General features: G+C 41.0%; 1 protein-coding gene across 12 annotated transcripts in view; it reads left to right on the top strand.

Moving 5' to 3' along the window:
• Window positions 1–21285, top strand: part of MYO9A (myosin IXA) — a 307802-nt gene that overhangs the window by 137643 nt on the left and 148874 nt on the right. For 11 of the 12 annotated variants that reach the window (XM_075897522.1, XM_075897517.1, XM_075897519.1 and 8 more), the window contains 3 exons: window positions 1158–1214; window positions 5854–5951; window positions 10925–11051. In XM_075897522.1, coding sequence (XP_075753637.1) covers window positions 1158–1214; window positions 5854–5951; window positions 10925–11051 — 282 coding nt within the window. The remainder of the gene's footprint in view (window positions 1–1157; window positions 1215–5853; window positions 5952–10924; window positions 11052–21285) is intronic. The other variant, XM_075897523.1, reaches the window with a different exon arrangement.

The raw sequence follows: 21285 nt of genomic DNA, 5'->3' as shown, positions 1-21285 counted from the left end.
CGGTGCCTTCCATTAGTGCAGTAACAACATATTCTCATGGCCTACATCGAGCGCAGAAAATAAAAGAGAAGGCAGAAGAGGAGATGAAAACACAAAAATATTAAATCACTTTTGAATAGTCTCATACTAATTAAACGGATTTGTTACAGGTGCCGTAAAAATACCTAAAATAGGACATTAGAGAGGCATAGGAAGACATAAAAACATATCAGTTGTTGTTCACCTGAAAAAAAAGAAAAAAATAGGGAACAAAATAAAATGTTTTTCTTTCCATTTTCATCTGGGCCATGTTTAGGTATATAAAACAAAATTGTATTTTATATGGAGAGTGAAAATTAAAGCATCTGTTGTTCATCCCCTCCTTTTTTGTAAAAAGGATGTGCTGTGTGAGAGAACCTTCAGTGCAAGAAAAAAGCTAAAATAATTTGTAATAAAAAAGCCTCTCTGCTTTGGTCAGATTTGACCTATCAGTCAAATAGATTTACAGTCGAAATGCTAACGGCCCCCTCTTCTACTGAAGTCAACACCATGAAGCACTGGATCCTTAATTACTTTAATTACTATGATATAAACAGTTGTGCCATAACATTTTCCCAGTGGGGCTGCTTTCTGTTAGCCTTCAGACTCCTTACTTGTTGTCCACTCTAACTATACTATTTTTTAACCCCTTCTCTGTCTTTTTGGCTGAGAAGGACTAAATGACACTTCCTTAGGAGCCCCGTGCTGCTGTTCCTTAAATGGGCCTATGAGTCACTGTTTATCAATCTATGTCGTGCGCCAGAGAAGGTGCTGAGAGTAGAAACTAGACCTTGTTCTCCAGCACCTCTGTGCAGATCACTATCACCAGGTCAACTCATGGCTTAAGTCTAATAGTCCCAGATAAATCAGTCTTAGAAATATTTTAGTCTTGTGCTAGGCAGAATTATCATTCTACATAGTTTTAATTTGCTACAAGTAGAGATCAGAATATTGACCAATGTGGTAAATAATGCCTAAAGCCTAAATTCTGCCTTACATTTTTAAATTTCATTGCTCTTTGCAAAACGAATTCCGACTTTGCAAGTAATGTCATTGCATTGCTGTCCTGTCTCAAAGACTTGGGGGAGAGAGTTATGTTTGATTTGAATGCTACTTAACCTGATCTGCCTTGCTTTCAGATGACAAAGAAACCCCTCAGACAGAGCTGGGATGATTATTACTATGACTCTGAGCCGGTCAGTACAAGTATATGCGCATTCTCTGTTGCTGGTGTAGGGCGCTACTTGGCTTCTTTGAATCTGTAGTCTACACCAAGACACAGAGAAAACTTAATTTAAAATAGAACCGCCACAACCATAGATTTTATTCTCAATGCGATTGCTTGGATATTTGGGCAATGATGGTGCAGATCTTTTTCTCATCCCTTTTTTGGTCATTTTCCTTTGGTAAGCCGCCTCTCTGTTTAGATTGAATATGCCCATGTAATTGAACCAGGTATCAATTACCCAAGGATAGATTGTACCAAGCACAGTACATATATGTTGACAGAAAGGTGTCCATTATGTAATGATGTTTTCATGCTATTGCAGCTATGATTTTTCTCTCTTGTGAAAATAAAATATTCCTTTCAGTGATATTTCAAAATACAGCAAACCAAGATTTGTAATTAAATGGGCACTGAAAGATTTGTTCTCCATGTTCCTTCAGAATGACTGCCTTAGTGAATTTCCTATCTGATTTATTATATAAATGTACCAAGTATGTGAGAAAATGGAGACACTAATATTATTGAGAATAAAAACAGATCCTTGGTTAAAATAGTTTCACTGGTAGTGTTATCTGAAAGAAGACAGCTTCACAGCAAGACCTTTCCAAATACATATGACCAAAAAAGGAAAAGTGAGTCTCTTTATTTTCCCCTGTGTGCAATTCAGTCAAGCGGCAAAGGCCCAGATTAGAGATGTGCTTTTGGTGTGTGTGGCCTGTGGATGTTGTGTACGTGGTTTTTTTCCTCTGTTTTGTCTTAAACCTAAAAGCATGCTTGTAAGTCTAATTGCATGATGTCATTGCTATCCATGTTCTTATACTAACAGTTTAGTAATCTTAAGAAATGAAAGATAAACTGTAAAAGAATATCCTTACTATAAGGGCAAATAGGCAAAAATAAAAGGTAAGACTTCCATTTATAGTAATATTTAATCTGACTCTCAGAAGTGGCAGGTTAATTGCTAAAAATTTAAAATAGTGAGTATTGAATCATTCGGTTCTTGGGTAGAGAAATCTCTTAATAATATACTAACAGTTTCAAAGAACTAATTTGGATAGTAGTAATTGACTTTTCAGATTTATTTTAATAAGACTTAATATAAGGTCAATAAGACAAATCTTCCTTATATCTGAGCTGGGCTAATCACGCTGTGCAGTATTTATTTATTTTTTTTCAAACTAAAAGCAATTCAGGGTAATGTAAGAAACATACAATTGCTTTGCCCTCGTTTGAGCAGCAAAATCTGTGAATATTTTTAGTAATTTGTTGAATCTGGTGTTTAGAGCGGTTTGTTTTTTTGTTCATTACACTACCAGGTCAGTAGACAATGAAATGAGCTGCCATGTTTTGACTCCTGAGTTCCTTTTTGCTCACTGCTTGCAGTGGTCCTGGATGTTTGTTTTTTCCTTACGAACTTCTCGAAAGATTTAAAAAAAAAAAAAAAAGTTTATGAACGGAGCCACAACACAGAATAGAGACAGAAAGCTTGGACATCTCTTTTGTTTGATGCTCTGTCATTATTAGATATGTATTCTGGAACCTATCCTATGATCATGCTACAGCTATACAGGGAATGAAAAAAAAGTTGTTCATCAGATGATATTTTGGTCTCTGAACAAGCATGTCCTTTGTGAGTGAAGATGCTTGAATTGCTTCTATTTAGCGTTAGGAAGCAGGGCAGTTGCTTATATGACAAAGCTGAAAAAGCTGGGAGAGGACATTGCTTAAGCAGAATACAGATGACTTGTTTGATTCGTCTGCAAATGTTGGCACTTTTCACAGTTTGCCATTGCCGCATGAATGTTCTAAATTTATGACTCTGCATTCTGAGCGAAGAAAAAGTATAGGGACGTACTGCCGATGAAACAGTGTGCAGATCATCTGCTTTGACATGAATGATTTACAGGAAGCTTTCCATGCGGGTTAATGAGCTTGGGCAATTGTTATGTAAATTGTTAACCACATTGCCTTTGGCTTTGAATGCATTGCTTCTGAGTCAGCTGTAGGAGTTTCACTGTTATCTTGGGATTTTGTTTCAAATGAGTGAAACCCTGTAAGGCAGGGTGGGCAACGGGCCCTCTGCGACCATTCAGGGCCTGGGTGTGAGGGAGCATGTGGCGGCTAGAGAGACACGCGAGCAGTTTTAAAACAACCGTCGTCTCTCTCTAGCCGCTACATGTGTGTGTCTAGCTGCTGTGCACTCTTGTGGGGGCAAGGATGCTTTGCACACTCTCCACCCCCAGGCTCTGGGGCAGGGGAGTGGCAGGGCGGCTGTGGGCCCTTTACCCACCCCTACTGTAAGGAGAGTGGTCACTGGAATGTAGGCCATTTTTTCTTCATTTTTATATTTAAATGAAATTTTGGGTACTGGATACTAAATGAATGTACAGTGCGTGTATGTGCCTGTGCTGTCTAAGGTCGACAATGGCTGGAGTACAAACTACCCTCAATTATTCTAACACCAACTAGCCATCTGATAGCAATGACTTTTGGTGACTACAGTCGGGGCCAAAGTGGAACCACTGAGCGAGACCTGAAAGGTGTTGCTTCCTATTATCAGTTTATGGAATAAAATGAATTTGGCCCATTGCTGTATTACGTGGGTTATTTATTTTGAGCTACAGTTATCCCATTGGATACATTATATGCTCTATAAATTCATATATTCAGAGTTTAAAAGTCGTTTGCGGGGCTATACCCGGTTAAAACTGGCATATTTCCATAGCATTATCAAATCAGTTTAGCACAATGGATGAAAATGCCCAGTTCTTAATACATCTTATATTGAAATAAAATACAAATATATTCATTTCTAGTTAAATTGAGTTTCTGCCCAGATGGATATTACAGCTGATTTAAACAGTAAGTGGTTCATGGTTTTTAAACAGTTTTTAGTTGGGGTAATTGGATACTCCCAGGAAATATTGTCTAATATTCCTATATGTTTATGCTGATTATTGTTAATGTTTGAAATTAAAGCCTTTTATTTTAGGATTAGCAACTGGACATTACTTCAGAGAAGTTACCGTATTAGGGAAAGGCAAAAATAATCTTCCTCCTTAAAGGAGACAAATTGTCCGTCCACATGTATACGCTGAGACACAGAAAGGACAGACAGCTTTATGCTGTTTATTAAATATACATAAGAGCCCAGGCAACAGTCAGTGGTCTGTGACTGTGAAGTCCTGTTCATTGATGAACTCTGTAGCATGCAAGTAGCCTTCTTTAGTGTGAATTTTCACATCTGTTTTGTATGCACATTTCAGCACACAATTGTCATAATTGCTATGCAAATGACCAGAGTGGATCACACAATAATTTGTATGCTCAATTTCTTGATTTGTTGTTATAGGTGCAGTTTTGAAATATGGGCTGTTATTTTATTTATATGTGTAGCAATTTATTTCTGTACAACTGTTAAAAGAATCTGTGGTTTGAGAGAATCTGACTTGGATTTGGAGGCTGATGCTTTGGCCAGTAGCTGGATGGCTGGGATAGAAACAAAGAAAATAATGTGGCTTATCAAGGGAGGTACCCAGGCCAGGTTACCAAATCACATGAAAAGGTGTCAGGCTTCGTAGGCTGTCTACACGCTTCTAAGTTTAAAGCTCAGCCGTGGCAGTGTGGTCACAGCCCCTGAACTGGGGGAGAGAGCTCTCCAATGATTGTAGGTAAAGCACCTCCGTGAGGGGAGTAGCTACCAGTGTTGGGAACCTGTTTACAATCTGTTGAAGGGGTTTAGTTTTAAGGCACCTAGTTTTACCGGTTTTGAACATAGCTGTGAGGCCAATAGAGATGTAAAAACTATGGAACGCTTTGTTGCCATTAGGTATTAGTTTTGGAATATCAGTGGGTGATAGGAAACGCGATTCAGTACCTAACTCACTCACTGTATCCTCAAATGTCAAGTTCAGCAGATTTCCTGAATTAGCATTTTTAGAACACTCATTAAATGTTTAGAAAAAAATGAATATAATAGCCTCTAAAATTCCAAAATTAATAATTTTAACCTCAGAAAATCTATTGATGTATGTTGCAGTTAATGTTATTTTTAAAAAGAATGTAAAACAATCCATTTTTAATTTAAAAAGTGCCGTTCTTTACATTTGTTTGGCGTGTCTTGTGAGTAAAATTCAGTGGCGCATTTATTCCAAAGATTAAAACTTAGATCAGGCTGGAAATAAGGGAAATAAATTGCAGCTTCATCTCCTTGGAAAGGTAAATGAACAAACTTCTTCCAGCAAGCTTCTTTAACAGTACGCAAATGCTCACGTTAGCTCTTCTTATTCTTTGAGTCCACCTCCCCCACCCACAACAGGTATAGTTCACGGTTCCTATTGTGCATGCTCTTTTCATTCTGGGTTGAACTTTCAGAATGGTGCCGGGGTGTGTGTGAGATCAAAGTGTATGTTACTGGTAGCAAATGGAGCTGTTCCTCAATGTTCAGAGGGGGTCTGTCACTCCTCAGGCAGCAGCCTGGAAATACTTGTCATTGATAAAGGGCACGGAAAGCACAGATTGAGATTTGTGTAGTGCTGAATTGACTAGCTAGATACGTTGTGTTCTTCATTTCTGTTAACTCTCTACTCTGTGTTTGAACCAAACAGGATTGTTTCTCTGTTGAAGGGGAAGACCTGAAGCATGATTTTGAGCGCTTACAGCTGGCCATGGAGATGGTGGGGTTTCTTCCTAAGACTCGCAGACAGTGAGTTCATCTTTCTCATGAATATTTGACATAATGAGCAAAAGAGTGCTGAATGCACTTGTCCCTGACTCTGTTGCACACCGTATAATGTGTCAGACTGCTATGACCAGGTGCAATGACACTTGGTGATTTATATATTAAAGGAGCAAAGAACATTTAAAGGGATAAACTTCCTGTCAGCTGAGGTATTTTTGAATTGTTCATGAATATCAAAGCCTAATTCTGCATGACTTTAATAAATGATGATTCACTTAGATAGCCCTTCTGTAACCTTTTATTTGTTACTTATTTTTATCTCTCGGATCCATTCTGCATGCAGTTGCCGATACTAGATATTTTAGAAGCCTTAAAAACACCTTTGTGCATAAAATCTGGATCCACTCATTCGCTGGTGCAGCTAGTTGAGAAATAGGGTTTATCAGTCGGGTTGTAATGCAGAATGAGAATAGCAACGTCATTCTGAGAAAGAGAATGGCAGCTTTTGTTGTGAGGGGAGAACATCCCAGAAAAGAAAAGTAAGCAAATCTCACAAGTGTTTGGATAGAGATTTTGTTTTAGTTCAGCAAAAACTACAAAATAATTGTTTATCAATAAAGTTCTTTCAAGTTCTTTCGAGCTACATGATCACTGAAAGTTCTTAAGTCTTCAATAGACAATGAATAAATTATTAGATGGAGCCATGAATATCTCTTTCCTTAGATCATCACTTCTATAATGGATTGGTTTAACAGACATGTTTGTATTTTTATTAAATGGAAAAAAGGTATCAGGACAAGCAGTTTTGTTTTCAAAAACAAAATTCTCAGATTCACAAATTGGTAATTTGAACACTCCAAGTACTTCCATATATTTTAATTTTTTTTAAGTGTAAAAGCACGTTTACATTATTTTGATCCAAATGATTGGATTCACATTCTCAAGTAAGGAACCCCAGTTTCAGGGTGATTGTGGGAAGCAGGAAATGACTGTTTCACTGGGTAGTTAAAAACCGAGTTAACGAATCTTATTTGAAATATTACCACCTACTGTAGGTAGCTATCCATCTAAAAAATGCCAGTTGGCTATAGTCTGCCTTAGTGTGAGCTAACCTAATTTTTTAAAAAGAAGCTTTTTTCTGAATCAAGGCCAAGGAGGCCGTAAGCTTAGAAGCCCTGAATAATGTGATCTAAAGCTTTGACCGCCAGTAGCTCATCCCCATATTCTCTGTCTTTCCACTTTCTCAGCCCCCATCTCCTACACAAATCCTACTCCAGTTCAAAAAAGAAACTCCTTGCCCCAACCACCAGAAATGAATCAATGCTGCCTTCTTTCAGGGCTTCTTGCATCTCTGTGCAGACCTCAGCCGTGTCAAACTTGTTACTGTGCTCTTAGATTGCTCACTGTACTGGGGCATCAGGCATCAGTGCTCGGGGTTCCTCTTGCTTTATCTGTGTACATTAGAAAACAAGCAAAGCATTTGTCACTTTTTTGAAAGAAAAATTAGTGACTTCATCACTATTTTAATGTAGTATCATGAGCTTCCAAGGGCAAAACCCACTTCCTCAGATCAGAAATGGGTTTTGTCCACAAAAGGTCATGATGCTATGGACTACTCATTTTTTTTAAAGTAATTGACTAACACGGCTACCCCCTCAGTAGCTTGGTATGTGAAAGTCAGTGTTTAGGTTGAGACAGACTATACAAAGAAAAGAAAAACACCAACAAAAGTGGATGAGTGTGTGCGTTATATAAAAGTGACTATTAAAATCATCTGAGGGGGTAGCTGTGTTAGTCTGTTACTTTAAAAAAACCCGAGTAATCAGTAGTATCATGACCTTTTGTGGACAAAACCCATTTCTGATCTGATAGTATGTATAGTTCCATCTTTGTCTCAGTGATTTCCAGATTAAACTAAAAAGGTGGGTTCCTAACTATCAGTCTGGAATCTGTAAAGCAGCCTGAGTTTTCTCTTTAAGTATCATCACCAAGAAAAAACAGCCACTCTACTGAACCAGTGTAGCAAATTAAATAAATTAAATATTAGCTGAGGGGTCTTGAAAGGTAATTGTTAATGGGGAATCCTCATTAGATGGCACGTTTTCTCATGGGATTCTGTTCTTGGTCCAGTGTCTTTGTAAATAAACTAGAAGAAAATGCAAAATCGTTGCTAGTAAAGTTTGGCATTGACACACAGATTGGTAGGAAGATAAATAACAATAAGGACGTGTCAGTTACTAATGTGAGTACAGGCAGTCCCCGGGTTACATGGATCCGACTTACATCAGATCCCTACTTACAAACGGGGTGAGGCAATCCCGCACTAGCTGCTTCCCCCCAGCAGACCAGGGAGATGCGAAGCTAGCGCCCCCCGCCAGCAGACCAGGGAGACGCGGAGCGGCTTTTCTCAGCAGACACCTCATCTTGAGAATAAAGGACTGAGGGAAGTGAGGTGTGGGAGAATAAAACTGAGCTCTGGAGAAATGTTTGGCTAGAGTTTCCCCTACAACATGTACCAGTTCTGACTTACATACAAATTCAACTTAAGAACAAACCTACAGTCCCTATCTTGTACATAACCCGAGGACTGTCTGTATATCTAAAGTTATGCTGTAGCTAGCCAGAACATATTGTCTTAATGCAGGAATTGTGAGGTGAAATTGTATAGCCTGTGTTATATAGCTGATCAGGTGAAATAACCATACTGGTCCTTTCTATCCTTAACAACAATAAAGGTTCTACAAGCCAAATTCTCTTCTCACTGGCAACTATGCAAGCAACTGAACTAAATTGCTCAAGATAATTAAGACCAGAGCAGACTGTGAAGAGCTTCAAAAAATGTCACCAAACTAACTGATTGGATAAAAAATGGCAAACGAAATTTAATGTTGATAAATGCACATTGGAGAAAAACCAACTATGCATACAATATGATGGGGACTACTTTAGCTATAACTCCTTTAGAAAGATCTTGGAGTTATTGTGGATAGATCTCTGAAAACATCCACTCAGTGTGCAGCGGCTATCAAAAAAGCAAACAGAATATTAGGAGTCATTAAAAAAGGATAGAGAATAAGACAGAATATCCTATTGCCTCTATATAAAACCATGGTACACCCACATCTTGAATAGTGTGTACAGATGTGGTCGCCTCATCTCAAAAAAGATATATTGGCATTGGAAAAGGTTAAAAAAAGGCAACGGGTTTGGAACATGTCCCATATGAAGAGAGATTAAAAAGACTGAGACTTGTCAGCTTAGAAGAGAGAAGGCTAAGGGGGGATTGATAGAGGTCTATAAAATCATGACTGGTATGGAGAAAGTGAAGAAGGAAAATTTATTTGTTCCCTGTAACATAAGAACTAGGGGGTCACCAAATGCAATTAATAGGTAGCAGGTTTAAAACAAACAAAAGGAAGCTTTTCTTCACACGGTACAGTCAACCTGTGGAACTCCTTGCCAGAGAAGGTTGTGAAGACCAGGACTTTAACAGGGTTCAAGAAAGAACTAGATAAATTCATGGAAGTTAGGTCCATCAATGGCTGTTAGCCAGGATGGGTAGGAAGGGTGTCCCTAGCCTCTGTTTGTCAGAGGCTGGAAATGGATGACAGGAGAGAGATCGCTTGATGATTCCCTGTTCTATTTACTCCCTCTGGGACATCTGGCATTGGCCACTGTCGGCAGACAGGACACTGGGCTAGATGGACCTTTGGTCTGACCCAGTGTGGCCATTCTTATGTAAGCATATGGCTGTCAGTGTGGTTGCTTTGTTGTAACTGATTGGACCTTATCACTGGAACTTAGTGACCAATTCTAATAATGTACAAAAATAGAATTCAGTCTGGTTCCTTTTTATCTGTTCTATGTTTACTGGGCTAATAGGTCTGAAAAGTAGTATAAATGTATTTTATTGCTGACATCAGACATGACTGAATAGTCCCAAGAAGCAGATGTAACAGGCAGGGCCCTACCAAATTCACAGTCCATTTTGGTCAATTTCACAGTCATAGGATTTTAAAAACAATGGATTTCATGATTTCAGTTATTTAATGGCTATAATGTAGGATAAAAGAACACAAAAGACCAAATTTCATGGAGGTAGAGCAGATTTCATGGTCGGTGACAGGTCATGGCTATGAATTTGGTAGGCCCCTAATTATAGGATTAAGAAAATGCAATTGGGGGGAAAAAATCCCTGTTTATTTTAAAACATATGTTGATAGTCACTTGCCAGAATAACTGGCAATAACTATTACTCCGGTGTACGTGGGGGTAAGTGAGTGCCTGTACTGTTGTTCTTGGTTCTCAGTCTGGGAGTTATGACAGGGGATGGTGACTTTCCTCTATTTCTCCGAGGTCTGAGTTTCCTCGCATTTTTTTCACTTTTAACATGGATCACAGCATGGAACCACTGTGTTAGTGAATTGAACTGAGCGCTGGGATTCAAATGACCTGTATTCTGTTTTCAGCTGTGTTCCTACTGGTTGTGTCTTTGATCAAGTGACGTAGTTACAAAATGTTCAGAAGTATGTGCCACTGTTTCAGCCTTCGGTGAAAACAGGCCTTAGCTGTCTCAAGTTGAATACTAATGTTCAGGGCCTCAGTTATCCAGTGGATAGTTTTGAAACTATAGGGCATAGCCACACTGTGCCTCAGTTTCCCTTTTTTGCACAATGGGAATTATAATACTTAATAAATGGCCTTGTGATTTTGCTATGTCTCTGCAAAGTAGAAATATTAAGTATTGTAGCAAACAGGGTTCATGACATGCTACTGCTTTCAGGCAGCTTTCGAATCAGAATGCATTTCAAGAAATAATAGATGAGAGATGTGGGGGGTTTTCTGTTAGTGCTTAGTGTAGTGGGATTCCACGAACAAGTGTCATTCCAGGATTGTTGACACTGATGTTTGCTCTAAGAGTCTGACAGTGATTTTTTTCTTTTGGTATGAAAATAAACCCCTAACAACATACTTCTTGTTTCTTTTTATTTCTTTAGAATTTTCTCTCTCTTATCTGCAATACTGCACTTGGGTAACATCCGTTACAAAAGGAAAACATACCGGGATGATTCTATAGATATTTGTAATCCTGAAGTACTACCCATTGTCTCAGAATTGCTGGAGGTGAGCATTCACTTTCTTTATATGACGTATGGGTCCCCTCTTCTCCGTCTTTGATGGACCTCTCTTTAGAAGACAACTTATTTCATATGTTGTAGGGAAAAACGTCATATTGGGCTAACGTGATACTGGCAAGTTAATGCTCTCTGCCTAAGCACTTGCAGCCTCTCCTAGCTTTGTATTGTCTGAACTCTACGCCATTGCCTGTGCCATTCAAGATATTGAAAAGAACTTGTCCCTGGACTTGTGGGTGCCCCCCTTGGTACGCTCTCTCAGTTTGTCTGTGAACCACTGATAACGACTCTCTGGGAATGGTTTTCCAACCCCTTAGGCACCCACCTTTATAGCAGCTCCATCGAGGCTATATTTTCCTAGTTTGTGTAAACTGAATGCATTCATAGAATTCAGTTTCTATCATATTCCAGTATCCATTCAGATTTTTCAAGTTTTCATGTTTTAAAACTTTGCGGACTGATTTTAACAGGTTCTAATGTAGAATGGTTTCATGGAATTGCTGTGAGTGTAAAGAGGAGATTCTCCCTTCAGCCTCAGACTAAGCGGCCTTGTCCTGGAAGCCCAATTATAACCTCAGCTATGGAGAGTCTCTCTCCTTCATCTTATTCTGTTGAAAGTAACTGCTTCCTCCCCTTGCCTCTCAAAAAACCCATGGCACATTCTCACTGTTAGAATTTACATAACTGGCACTTTCATTCATATTATTAATATACGAATCACTACAAGAATAGTTTGTCTTTGAGAAAACACTCATGCTTTTTGTCCTGCCTAAATTAAATATGAATTGTAATCACACAATTATGTGGTGGTTCTAAAACTGACAATTCCACAGTATGAAGAGGTGCTAGCGATGTCCCTAAATATATAATCTTTAAAGGAAGGTACGTCTCAAGCAGTGACCCTCCTTGAAGATTGTCTTTATAGATATATTCATTATGGAGAATTTGAGGAAAATTGGGTTGCCTATATGTTAAATGGTATTTGGCTTTCTTTAATTGCCCTACTTTTGGGGCCCTAAAGAGGTTTACAGATTAAAAATTAAAAATAGAAAAGAATGTGAAGAGACATGGAATTGTTTGATGAACCCGACATAAAAGCTGGAACTTGAAATGCAGTGTCATGTCTGAAAGAATAATTTGAGTGGTTCTTCATGAAAAGCTTTCCCCAAGATTGAGAGAGAAATGTTCTGCTCTAGTAGCCATGTAACAGTGCTTTAGGCATTACGAGACCATCTCAGCTAGAAACCCCTTCTTCCTTGCACTCTGCATTATGGAAAAAAGTAAATTTGTCGTGCTTCAGAAAAAGCTACATACGTGCAAAGGATCTGGGTTTATGTTGCTGGAGGAATAACGTTGAGCATCTTTATTTTCACTTTTAAATTCTTATAAGGTTGTGCTAATATTCTGATGTTTGAGAGAGGAGGTTTATTCTTCGGAACTGTGAATTGTAGAGAAGTCTGGGGAAGTTGCTGTAAAGGGAAACTAGTGTTGGTAGCTGTGAGGGGAATATGAAGAGTGATCAAGTGCTGAAATGGTCTTTATCATTTGTAGGCCGTGACAATGCCTTCCAAACTATGGCCCTTTTTGATTTGTTAAAACATTTAGATAAGTATTTGTTGTAAAAGTAAACTGCTTGTATAGGATTTTGCCCAGACTCCGTGGATCATTGTTGCATTTACAGCAAGACCTCAATTATTTTTTTAATAATAGACATAGTGTATGGATTATGTGAAGGGCTTGGCAGATATTTCTTGGCCTTTGTTTAAACTTCACTGAAAGTCGGTGTTGTAGGATGAGGTCAATGTTGCCTGATGGATTGACCAGATGTGGAATTCTGTGAAAGTCATGAAGCTATTACACGGGGAGGGAGAATTTCTATGACATCAGGTTTCACTAGAAGCCCAAAGGATCTTTGTAAAAAGTAAAATGTAGCGTCCTTTCCCTGGTTCCGATCCTGAGACAGGCCCCACGGTCTGGCCCCCATCTGGCACAGGAAGGGCTGGGGATGAGCCTATAAGTACTCAGTTGTGGGCTTCTTGAGTCCCCTGTTTCTATCTGTTTTGCAGAGGCGGCCTGTCCATTATGGGTGAACTAGGTGGTCGCCTAGGGCACCAAGTTAAATGGGGCACCAAATGGTGGCGCAATATCATCGAGGGGTTTGGAGGTGGGGGCGCCAATTGCATGGTTCGCCTAGGGCGCCAGTTGCTGGCAGCTAGTCTAGGGCCGCTCCTGCTGTTTCACGTGTGCTAAGGAAGAAGGTCTCACAACTTAAGGTTTAGAATAATACGGCAGTCTGTCGTCTTGGCGTTCAGTGTGTTTGAGCCTGATTGGGACTGCTTAAACAGGACTCAGCTGAAATAAGTCTTGTGGGAGCAGATAAGCAAATCTGTTTGGTTTTCTGCTACAGTTTCCCCAGTATCAGACGCAGGTGGTTTTGCGTACCTTTTCAAAGGGGCTTCTAGCTCTTCGGGTGGGAAAGGACCCAAGCAGCGGAGACATTCTCTAATTGGGGCAGGCTGCCTCTGCACTGTTGGAGCCTTTCCTCATCACAATGGAAGGCTCCAGCACTCCGGAGCTGCCTCCTCCCCGCCAGAGCCTTTTCCTGACACGCGGGGCTACGCGCAGCTTTTCTTTTCGTTGTGGTGGGCAGGGCATGTAGTGCAGACTAGCCTGCGTGCCTTTGGGCTGGGTTAGCAGCAGCGATGTTTTCAACTCAGTTATAAAAGAACAGTGTCATTAATTGTACCGACGGGGTCCGTCCTTTTCTGATGAGTGCTCCCTTCCGCCTGCTCAGTCAGGTCTGTGGATAAATATGTGCTAGATTTTTTTTCTATGGAAAAGCTCTTTTTAGCTCTCCCAGAGGCTCTCTCCATTCTCATTTGCATAACAGGCTTGGGATAGAGATAAGATCAAAACCAAGGAAAGGCCTGTCATTGCCTTCTGTTCTCAGTCATGGCAGTCCACGGACAGATGCATCAGCGGGTTCCAAGGACATCTGGCAGGTGGCTCTCTGGGTCGCCTTTCGAGTAGGTTTCTTATGGCACCCTGCCTTTCCCCAGCCCTTCCTTTGACTCCTATCTATAGACATAGCTCACCTGGGGAAAACAAGGCTTTGGATGCACACAGGGCAGTTTCCTTACTCCCCTTACAATGGCAGTGCTGTTCTTCGTGGATGTGGGTGCAAGGGCCCCAGTGACAACATTCTCTCTAGACTTGATGAGCTCCCATTCCAGCTAAGTAGATACCTGGCTTTGGCCACGGAAATGTGCAAACCAGCAACAGAGAAACTCCTTGAACTCTGGCCGTTCCCCTCCTATTCCCATTCTGATAAAGCTGGGTTCCACACTGTTCTTAGGCTCCCGCCTGCAGATCTCAGTAACCAAGCGAGCTTCCTTCCTGGCGTGTGTCTAACCAGTGTATGTGAAAGCAAAGCCGTTTGCTAACTGCGCTGTGAAAATTTTACTTGGGAGGCGGGGGGAGGATGCTATTGCATTCCTGTTTGTGTCATGGTTAGTTCGCCCACAGGAATGGACTGAGGCTCCGTGTCTTTTCGACTGACATAGTAAATGTATTCAGGAAATGTATTGTGTACAAAAAAATCTTCCTCCGGAAGATGCCCCAGTGCTCTTAAGGAGGATGAAAGTCTCAAGTGAACAGAGCATTCAATGGGAGCAGAGGGAAACCATCCCGTAGTTGGGACCCTCCTTCCCGAGGATGTAGCAGTATCCTCTCGCACTGAGGTTACGTCTGAGGGGAAGGGAATGCCAGATGTTAGGAATAGGCAGGTGTTAGTAGTGGGTGATTCGATCATTAGAAACATAGATAGTTGGGTTTGTGATGACCGGGAGAACCGTATGGTCTCTTGCCTGCTTGGTGCGAAGGTTGTGGATCTCTTGAGGCATCTAGATAGAGACATGCCAGAGCAGACAAACAACCGCATATAAAGGGATCCAATGCAACAGGGAAGGGCAGACAAATAAGCAGTGGCAAATTTTTAAAGTGCTTGTACACAAATGCTAGGAGTCTGACTAATAAGATGGGTGAACTAGAGTACCTTGTGTTAAAGGAGGAGATTGACATAATAGGCATCACTGAAACCTGGTGGAATGAGGAAAATCTGTGGGACACAATCATACCCGGATATAAAATATATTGAAAGGATAGAGCAGGCCGGGTGGGTGGCGGAGTGGCACTGTATGTGAAAGATAATGTAGAATCAAATGAAATAAAAATATTAAATGAATCAACATGTTCCATAGAATCGCTATGGATAGTAATTACATGCTCCAATAATAAGAAATTAGCAGTAGGGATATATTACCGACCACCTGACCAGGACAGCGATACTGACATTGAAATGCTACTGGAGATTAGAGAGGCTACCAAAATAAAGTACTCAATTAAAATCCCCCATTATTATAATCCCCATATTGACTGGATACATGTCACCTCAGGAAGAAAAGCAGAGAGAACATTTCTCAATGCTTAAATGACTGCTTCTTGGAGCAGCTGGTGCAGGAACCCACAAGGGGAGAGGCAATTCTCAATTTAGTCCTGAGTGGAGCGCAGGATCAGGTCCAGGAGATAACTGTTACAGGACCTCTTGGGAATAGTGACCATAATATAATAACATTTAACATTCCTGTGGTGGGAAGAACACCTCAGCAGTCCAGCACCCTGGCATTTAATTTCAAAAAGGGGAATTACACAAAAATGAGGAGGTTAGTTAAACAGAAATTAAAAGGCACAATGACTAGAGCCAAATCCCTGCAAGCTGCATGGAAACTTTTTAAAGACACCATAATAGAAGCCCAACTTAAATGTATACCCCAAATTAAAAAACATAGCAAGAGACCTAAAAAAGAGTCACCGTGGCTTAACCACCATATAAAAGAAGCAGGGAGGGACAAAAAGGCATCTTTTAAGAAGTGGAAGTCCAATCCTAGTGAGATAAATAGAAAGGAACATAAACACTGTCAAATCAAGTGTAAAAATGTAATAAGAAAAGCAAAAAAAGATTTTGAGGAACAGCTAGCCAAAAACTCAAAAAGAAATAACAAAATGTTTTCTAAGTACATTAGAAGCAGGAAGCCTGCTAAAAAACCTGTGGGGCCCTAGATGATCGAGATATAAAAGGAGCAATCAAGGATGATAAAGCCATTGCGGAGAAACTAAATGATTTCTTTGCTTCAGTCTTCACGGCTGAGGATATTAGGGAGATTCCCAAATCTGCACCGTCCTTTGTGGGTGATGAATCTGAGGAACTGTCCCGGATTGAAGTGTCATTAGAGGAGGTTTTGGAACAAATAGAAAAACTTAATGTTAACAAATCTCCGGGACCGGATGGCATTCATCCAAGGGTTCTAAAAGAACTCAAATGGGAAATAAGATGCTAGGAATTATTAAGAAAGGGATAGAAAATAAGACACAGAATATCTTACTGCCCCTGTATAAAACTATAGTATGCCCACATCTTGAATACTGTGTACAGATGTGGTCTCCTCACGTCAAAAAAGATATTTTGGCCCTGGAAAGGGTTCAGAAAAGGGCAATATATAAAAGAGATATATAAAACCGTGAGTGGTGTGGAGAGGGCGGATAAAGAAAAGTTATTTATTAGTTCCCATAATAGAAGAACTAGAGGACACCAAATGAAATTAATGGGGAGCAGGTTTAAAACTAATAAAAGAAAGTTCTTCACACAGCGTGTAGTTAACCTGTGGAACTCCTTGCCAGAGGAGGCTGTGAAGGCTAGGACTATAGCAGAGTTTAAAGAGAAGCTAGATAATTTCATGGAGGTTAGGTCCATAAAAGGCTATTAGCCGGGGGTAGGAATGGTGTCCCTGGCCTCTGTTTGTCAGAGGCTGGAGAGGAATGGCAGGAGACAAATCGCTTGATCATTGTCTTCGGTCCACCCTCTCTGGGGCACCTGGTGTTGGCCACTGTCGGCAGACAGGATACTGGGCTAGATGGACCTTTGGTCTGACCCAGTACGGCCGTTCTTATGTTCTTATGTAAGACTTACCAGCTCATTTTATATTGTTGATGCTGTCAAGAAGAGAGAGAATTGATCTCCACCAGCAATCTCTTGGAAGTCCCCTAATTCCATTTGGCTGTGCTGGACACTTGATTTGGCTGTCTCTGGAAAGACTTCATTAATACATTTTCTAAGTGCCATGGTCTGCAGTAGCTCTTCTCGGTATTAGTCAAGTATGGGCATTGCTCTTTAGGGGATCTCTATGCTGGGATAAAAGCACCGTGGTTGGTCCAGATCAGCTGACTCAGGCTCCTGGGATGCTGCAAGGCTAAAAATTGCTGTTTTGGTGTTTGGTCCCAGAGGTCCGGCCCCAGCCCAAGTCTGAATGCCGGCACAGCAGTTGTTTAGCCCTGGAACCCAAGTCATTTGTGGCTTTTTATCCCTGAGCAGACGTACCCTCCAATTCCATTACTCCATTTTGGGTGGGGGTAGGAGGAAAATGTCCTTACTTGTGAAACCGTTTTGTTGGTATCAAATACCTTAAGCCCCACCTCTGACTTTGCCAATTAGCTGAAAGTAATTTTGTGTGTTTGTTTCCCCCAGAGACAGTTAATAATCTAGAGGAGCATTCTGCTGCCAGACTTTACGAACTGGTGAGGAATGGGTGCGGCCTGGCAGAATGGTTTGATTTCGCTGGGGGAGGGAAGGGCATTACAGTGACCTCGTTGCTCTGTTCCTTCCTACAAGCCAATGGCTAGATCAGTGGGCAAAGCTGTATTTCTGCTTTCCCAAAGGAAGGGCGGGGGCTACATCAGGTGAGGCAGGGAGCTCCAGTGCCTAGTATTCAAGTTAGTAGAAGTTCCATTTTCTTCAGCTGTGAGATCTTAAAAGCCCTGCATTACAGGAGACGTTCTCTTAGCCTGCCTTGGCTTTGGACCAGGCTTTTGGGAGTCTTACTAACCCTAAACTGCCTGCACGTTGCCCTCCCTCATCTAGCTGTGGTGGCATTTTTAGCAAAGGAGGAGTTGCCTGTCACAGTTGACTGGTTTTCAGAGATCCAGTCACCCAGACACTTCATTATTAGTTTAACGTAGATTTGGCAGGCAGCAAGGTCTGAAATCCACCTCAGTTTTATAAGAATTACTTCATTTTCCTTGTACGTTGTGTCCCTAGAAACAAGACATGGAGCCTTACAAGCTGTGCAGTTTTGGTGTTTGGAACCTCTCCTGGCTTCCTTGATTTAACATCAGGAAGCAGACAAGGAAATAATGAGCACAATGTATAAAGGTGACGTGTAATACTTAAATGAAAGAAGCAGGTTATTCTGTCCCTTTGGCTCCATCGGTCTTGATAGGCTGGTTAATCTACCGCATTCACCTGCAGTCAGACAGCAGCAACAAATAGGGATCTATTCTAAAAATGTGGAGTTACCCTTCCTCTTTTTCTAAACCACTTTCGCTACCAGTCTTCGTTTGGCATCCTTTCCTAACAGCTGCAGTTGTTTTCACTGTCCCCTTTGTCAAAGAGTTTCTTTCAGCTGACCACTCGAGGCTTTTTTTTGTGCAAGACAGCAGAAACGTGCCTGGAATTTTTTCTTCTGGAGCGAGTGGGGAACCTTTCCAAACTGTGTGGGAATGCATAGGACAGGTGTTTTGTCTGTATGGTGTTTTACTTCCTTCCAATTCTGTGGATAGCAAATGCTGTTTATTGGTTGAAAGAAATGTATTTTGTTTCTGAGGCATGCTCCTCTGCTTCCCAGTTATTGATAAGTCTCAATGACTGCCCATAACCTTGCTACTAGTTTTATCTGTTCTGTAATTCAAACAACTTTCCTGCAGTCACAGCTAGGAATCTGGACTAAATTGGAGTTCCAAAATGAGCCTTTTTGTTATGTATTTGTGACAGATTTCAGTGGTGAAAAATATGGCTCTGTCCTTCGGAGGAAAGTTGCTTTTATGGATAAGTCTTGAGTTAAATGTACAGTGGTGTGGCAGAAGATGAAAGGTTTTTCTGCACATTACTCACAGACGGGGCCTCAACTGAGTTCCCTGTTGGGAATGGTTAGACTGCTAGACGTTGCATTTCTCATGTAATGGTTTTTCGTATATTGTAAGGAATGGGGTCCCTAGCCCACAGACAACTGGGTGTGCCATCCCGGAACGAGAGTACAGATCGTTGTAAGAGTGTGCGCTGTAATTCTCTGTGCAGTTTAATTTCTCTCACATTATGACTTTAATATTTACTTCATTATTTATGCAGCATCCAGAGTGCCAGGTACGTTGCTCCCAAATAAAAAATGTCCTACACAAGAGGGCCACTTGGCTGAAGGTCGGTTACTGAGGTAACGTTGGTTGGGGAAACAATTGGAAGAATCTTCAAGGATGGCATCTGTGTCCTTATAGAGAGAGAGTATCTGCCATTGGGTATACAGATGCACAATTTTGGAGGTCTTAGTAGACCTAGGACTGCTCCTGGAGTCTTTTTCTGCCTGTTAGTACACCATTTTGGGAGCAGACTTTGCTACATGTCCTTTGCCTTTACTGCCTCAAAACTGTGTGGCTGTTATAATGGAGTTATATTGGGCTGTAGCTTCAGCCCATTCAGAAACTGAGGTGTCATACCATATGTCTGGCCTCTTCTGTCGCAGAGATACCTCAGAAAGCATGTGATACTGGTGCTCACTGATCTGCATGGGCTGCCTCTTAGGTGGGTATCTTCTGGGACTCGCCTTATTACCCTAATGACATATATAGGCCATATCTGAGGATCACTTTTTTTCTTCCATACCTCTATAATTGGCCTTTTCTCTAACCATGCAACCAAAACTCATCCAAAGCCTCATTTTTTTCACAAGTTGACTATTTTCTGCTCTGGGTTGCTATAACTTTACTCCCATCAAGTGTGCTCAGAATGTTGCTGCTAAATATTTAAGTTTATCCATCCCTCTCATTGTATCAGCCTCCTCCGAGTCTCTTCTCTGGCTCCCTTTACCCAGGGCTGGATTAACCTGCAGGCTAATAACCTTAGGCCCTCCTATTTTTAGGCCCTTCTGTAGGCTCCATTCCATATTGAAGTAACAGCAACAGTAGTGGGGCAACTGGAATTTTTTAATCTTATTAGATGTTGCTTTGTAAAAATTAATCCACCAAACTTGTCAATTCAATTGATGGTAGTTGTGACTTGGTCTTTCTAGGCTAATTAAGTGCTGGTGGGCCCAAGCAATATTGAACTTGGTACACAGTAGCTCTACACTGAGAACCAGTCGAAGAAAGGAGGATGGCAGAAATTTAAGGAAGCCAAAGAAAGACATTAAAGACGAGATGTAGTGCTGAAAGCTGCTACTACTCTAACGTTTTTTCCTCTTCCATAAGAACGTCAGGACGACCAGACTGGGTCAGACCAAAGGTCCATCTGGCCCAAGGTCCTGTCTTCCAACAGTGGCTGATGCCAGATGCCCCAGAGGGAGTGAAGGGAACAGGGAACCTTCAAATGATCCCTCTCCTGTCACCCATTCCCAGCCTCTGACAGAGGCTAGGGACACCATTCCTACCCATCCTATCTAATAGCCACTGATGGACCTAACCTCCATGAATGTGTCTAGTTCTTTCTTGAACCCTGTTAAAGTCCTGGTCTTCACAACCTCCTCTGGCAAAGAATTCCATAGGCTGACTGTGTGCTGCGTGAAGAAAAACTTCCTTTTATTTGTTTTAAACCTGCTACCTATTAATTTCATTTGGTGACCCCTAGTTCTTAAGTTTATGGGAACAAATAACTGTTCCTCCACTTTTTCCACACCAGTTATGATTTTATAAACCCCTCTCATATCCGCCCTTAGTCTCCTCTTTTCCAAGCTGAAAAGTCCCAGTCTTTTTAATCTCTCTTCATACGGGACCCGTTCCAAACCGCTCATCATTTTTGTTGCCCTTCTCTGAATCTTTTCCAATGCCAATATATCTTTTTTGAGATGAGGCGGCCACATCTGTACTTTCTTACTATGTCTGATGTAGAGGAAGTCCTAGCAAATAACAACTCTTGATGCTGACTTTTTATTGACAAAGCAAGAGTGCACTAATCAAAATCATCTGACCAAATCACTGTTTGAATAACATGTGAAGCCTGACAGAGTGCAGGTGAGAGTGGCTCAGTTATTTGCCTTTTCAGGGGAAATTATACTGGCTTTGTTGCTGCCTCCTTTTCAATAACCAAAAGTGAAGAATGTTTTTTGTGAAGGTTTTGGTGGTCAGAG

The sequence above is a fragment of the Pelodiscus sinensis genome, chromosome 14 (genome assembly GCF_049634645.1).
Source record: "Pelodiscus sinensis isolate JC-2024 chromosome 14, ASM4963464v1, whole genome shotgun sequence".
Lineage (NCBI taxonomy): Eukaryota > Metazoa > Chordata > Testudines > Trionychidae > Pelodiscus > Pelodiscus sinensis.
Note: the sequence above shows the minus strand (reverse complement) of the source record. Positions and strands in the feature narration are given on the sequence as shown.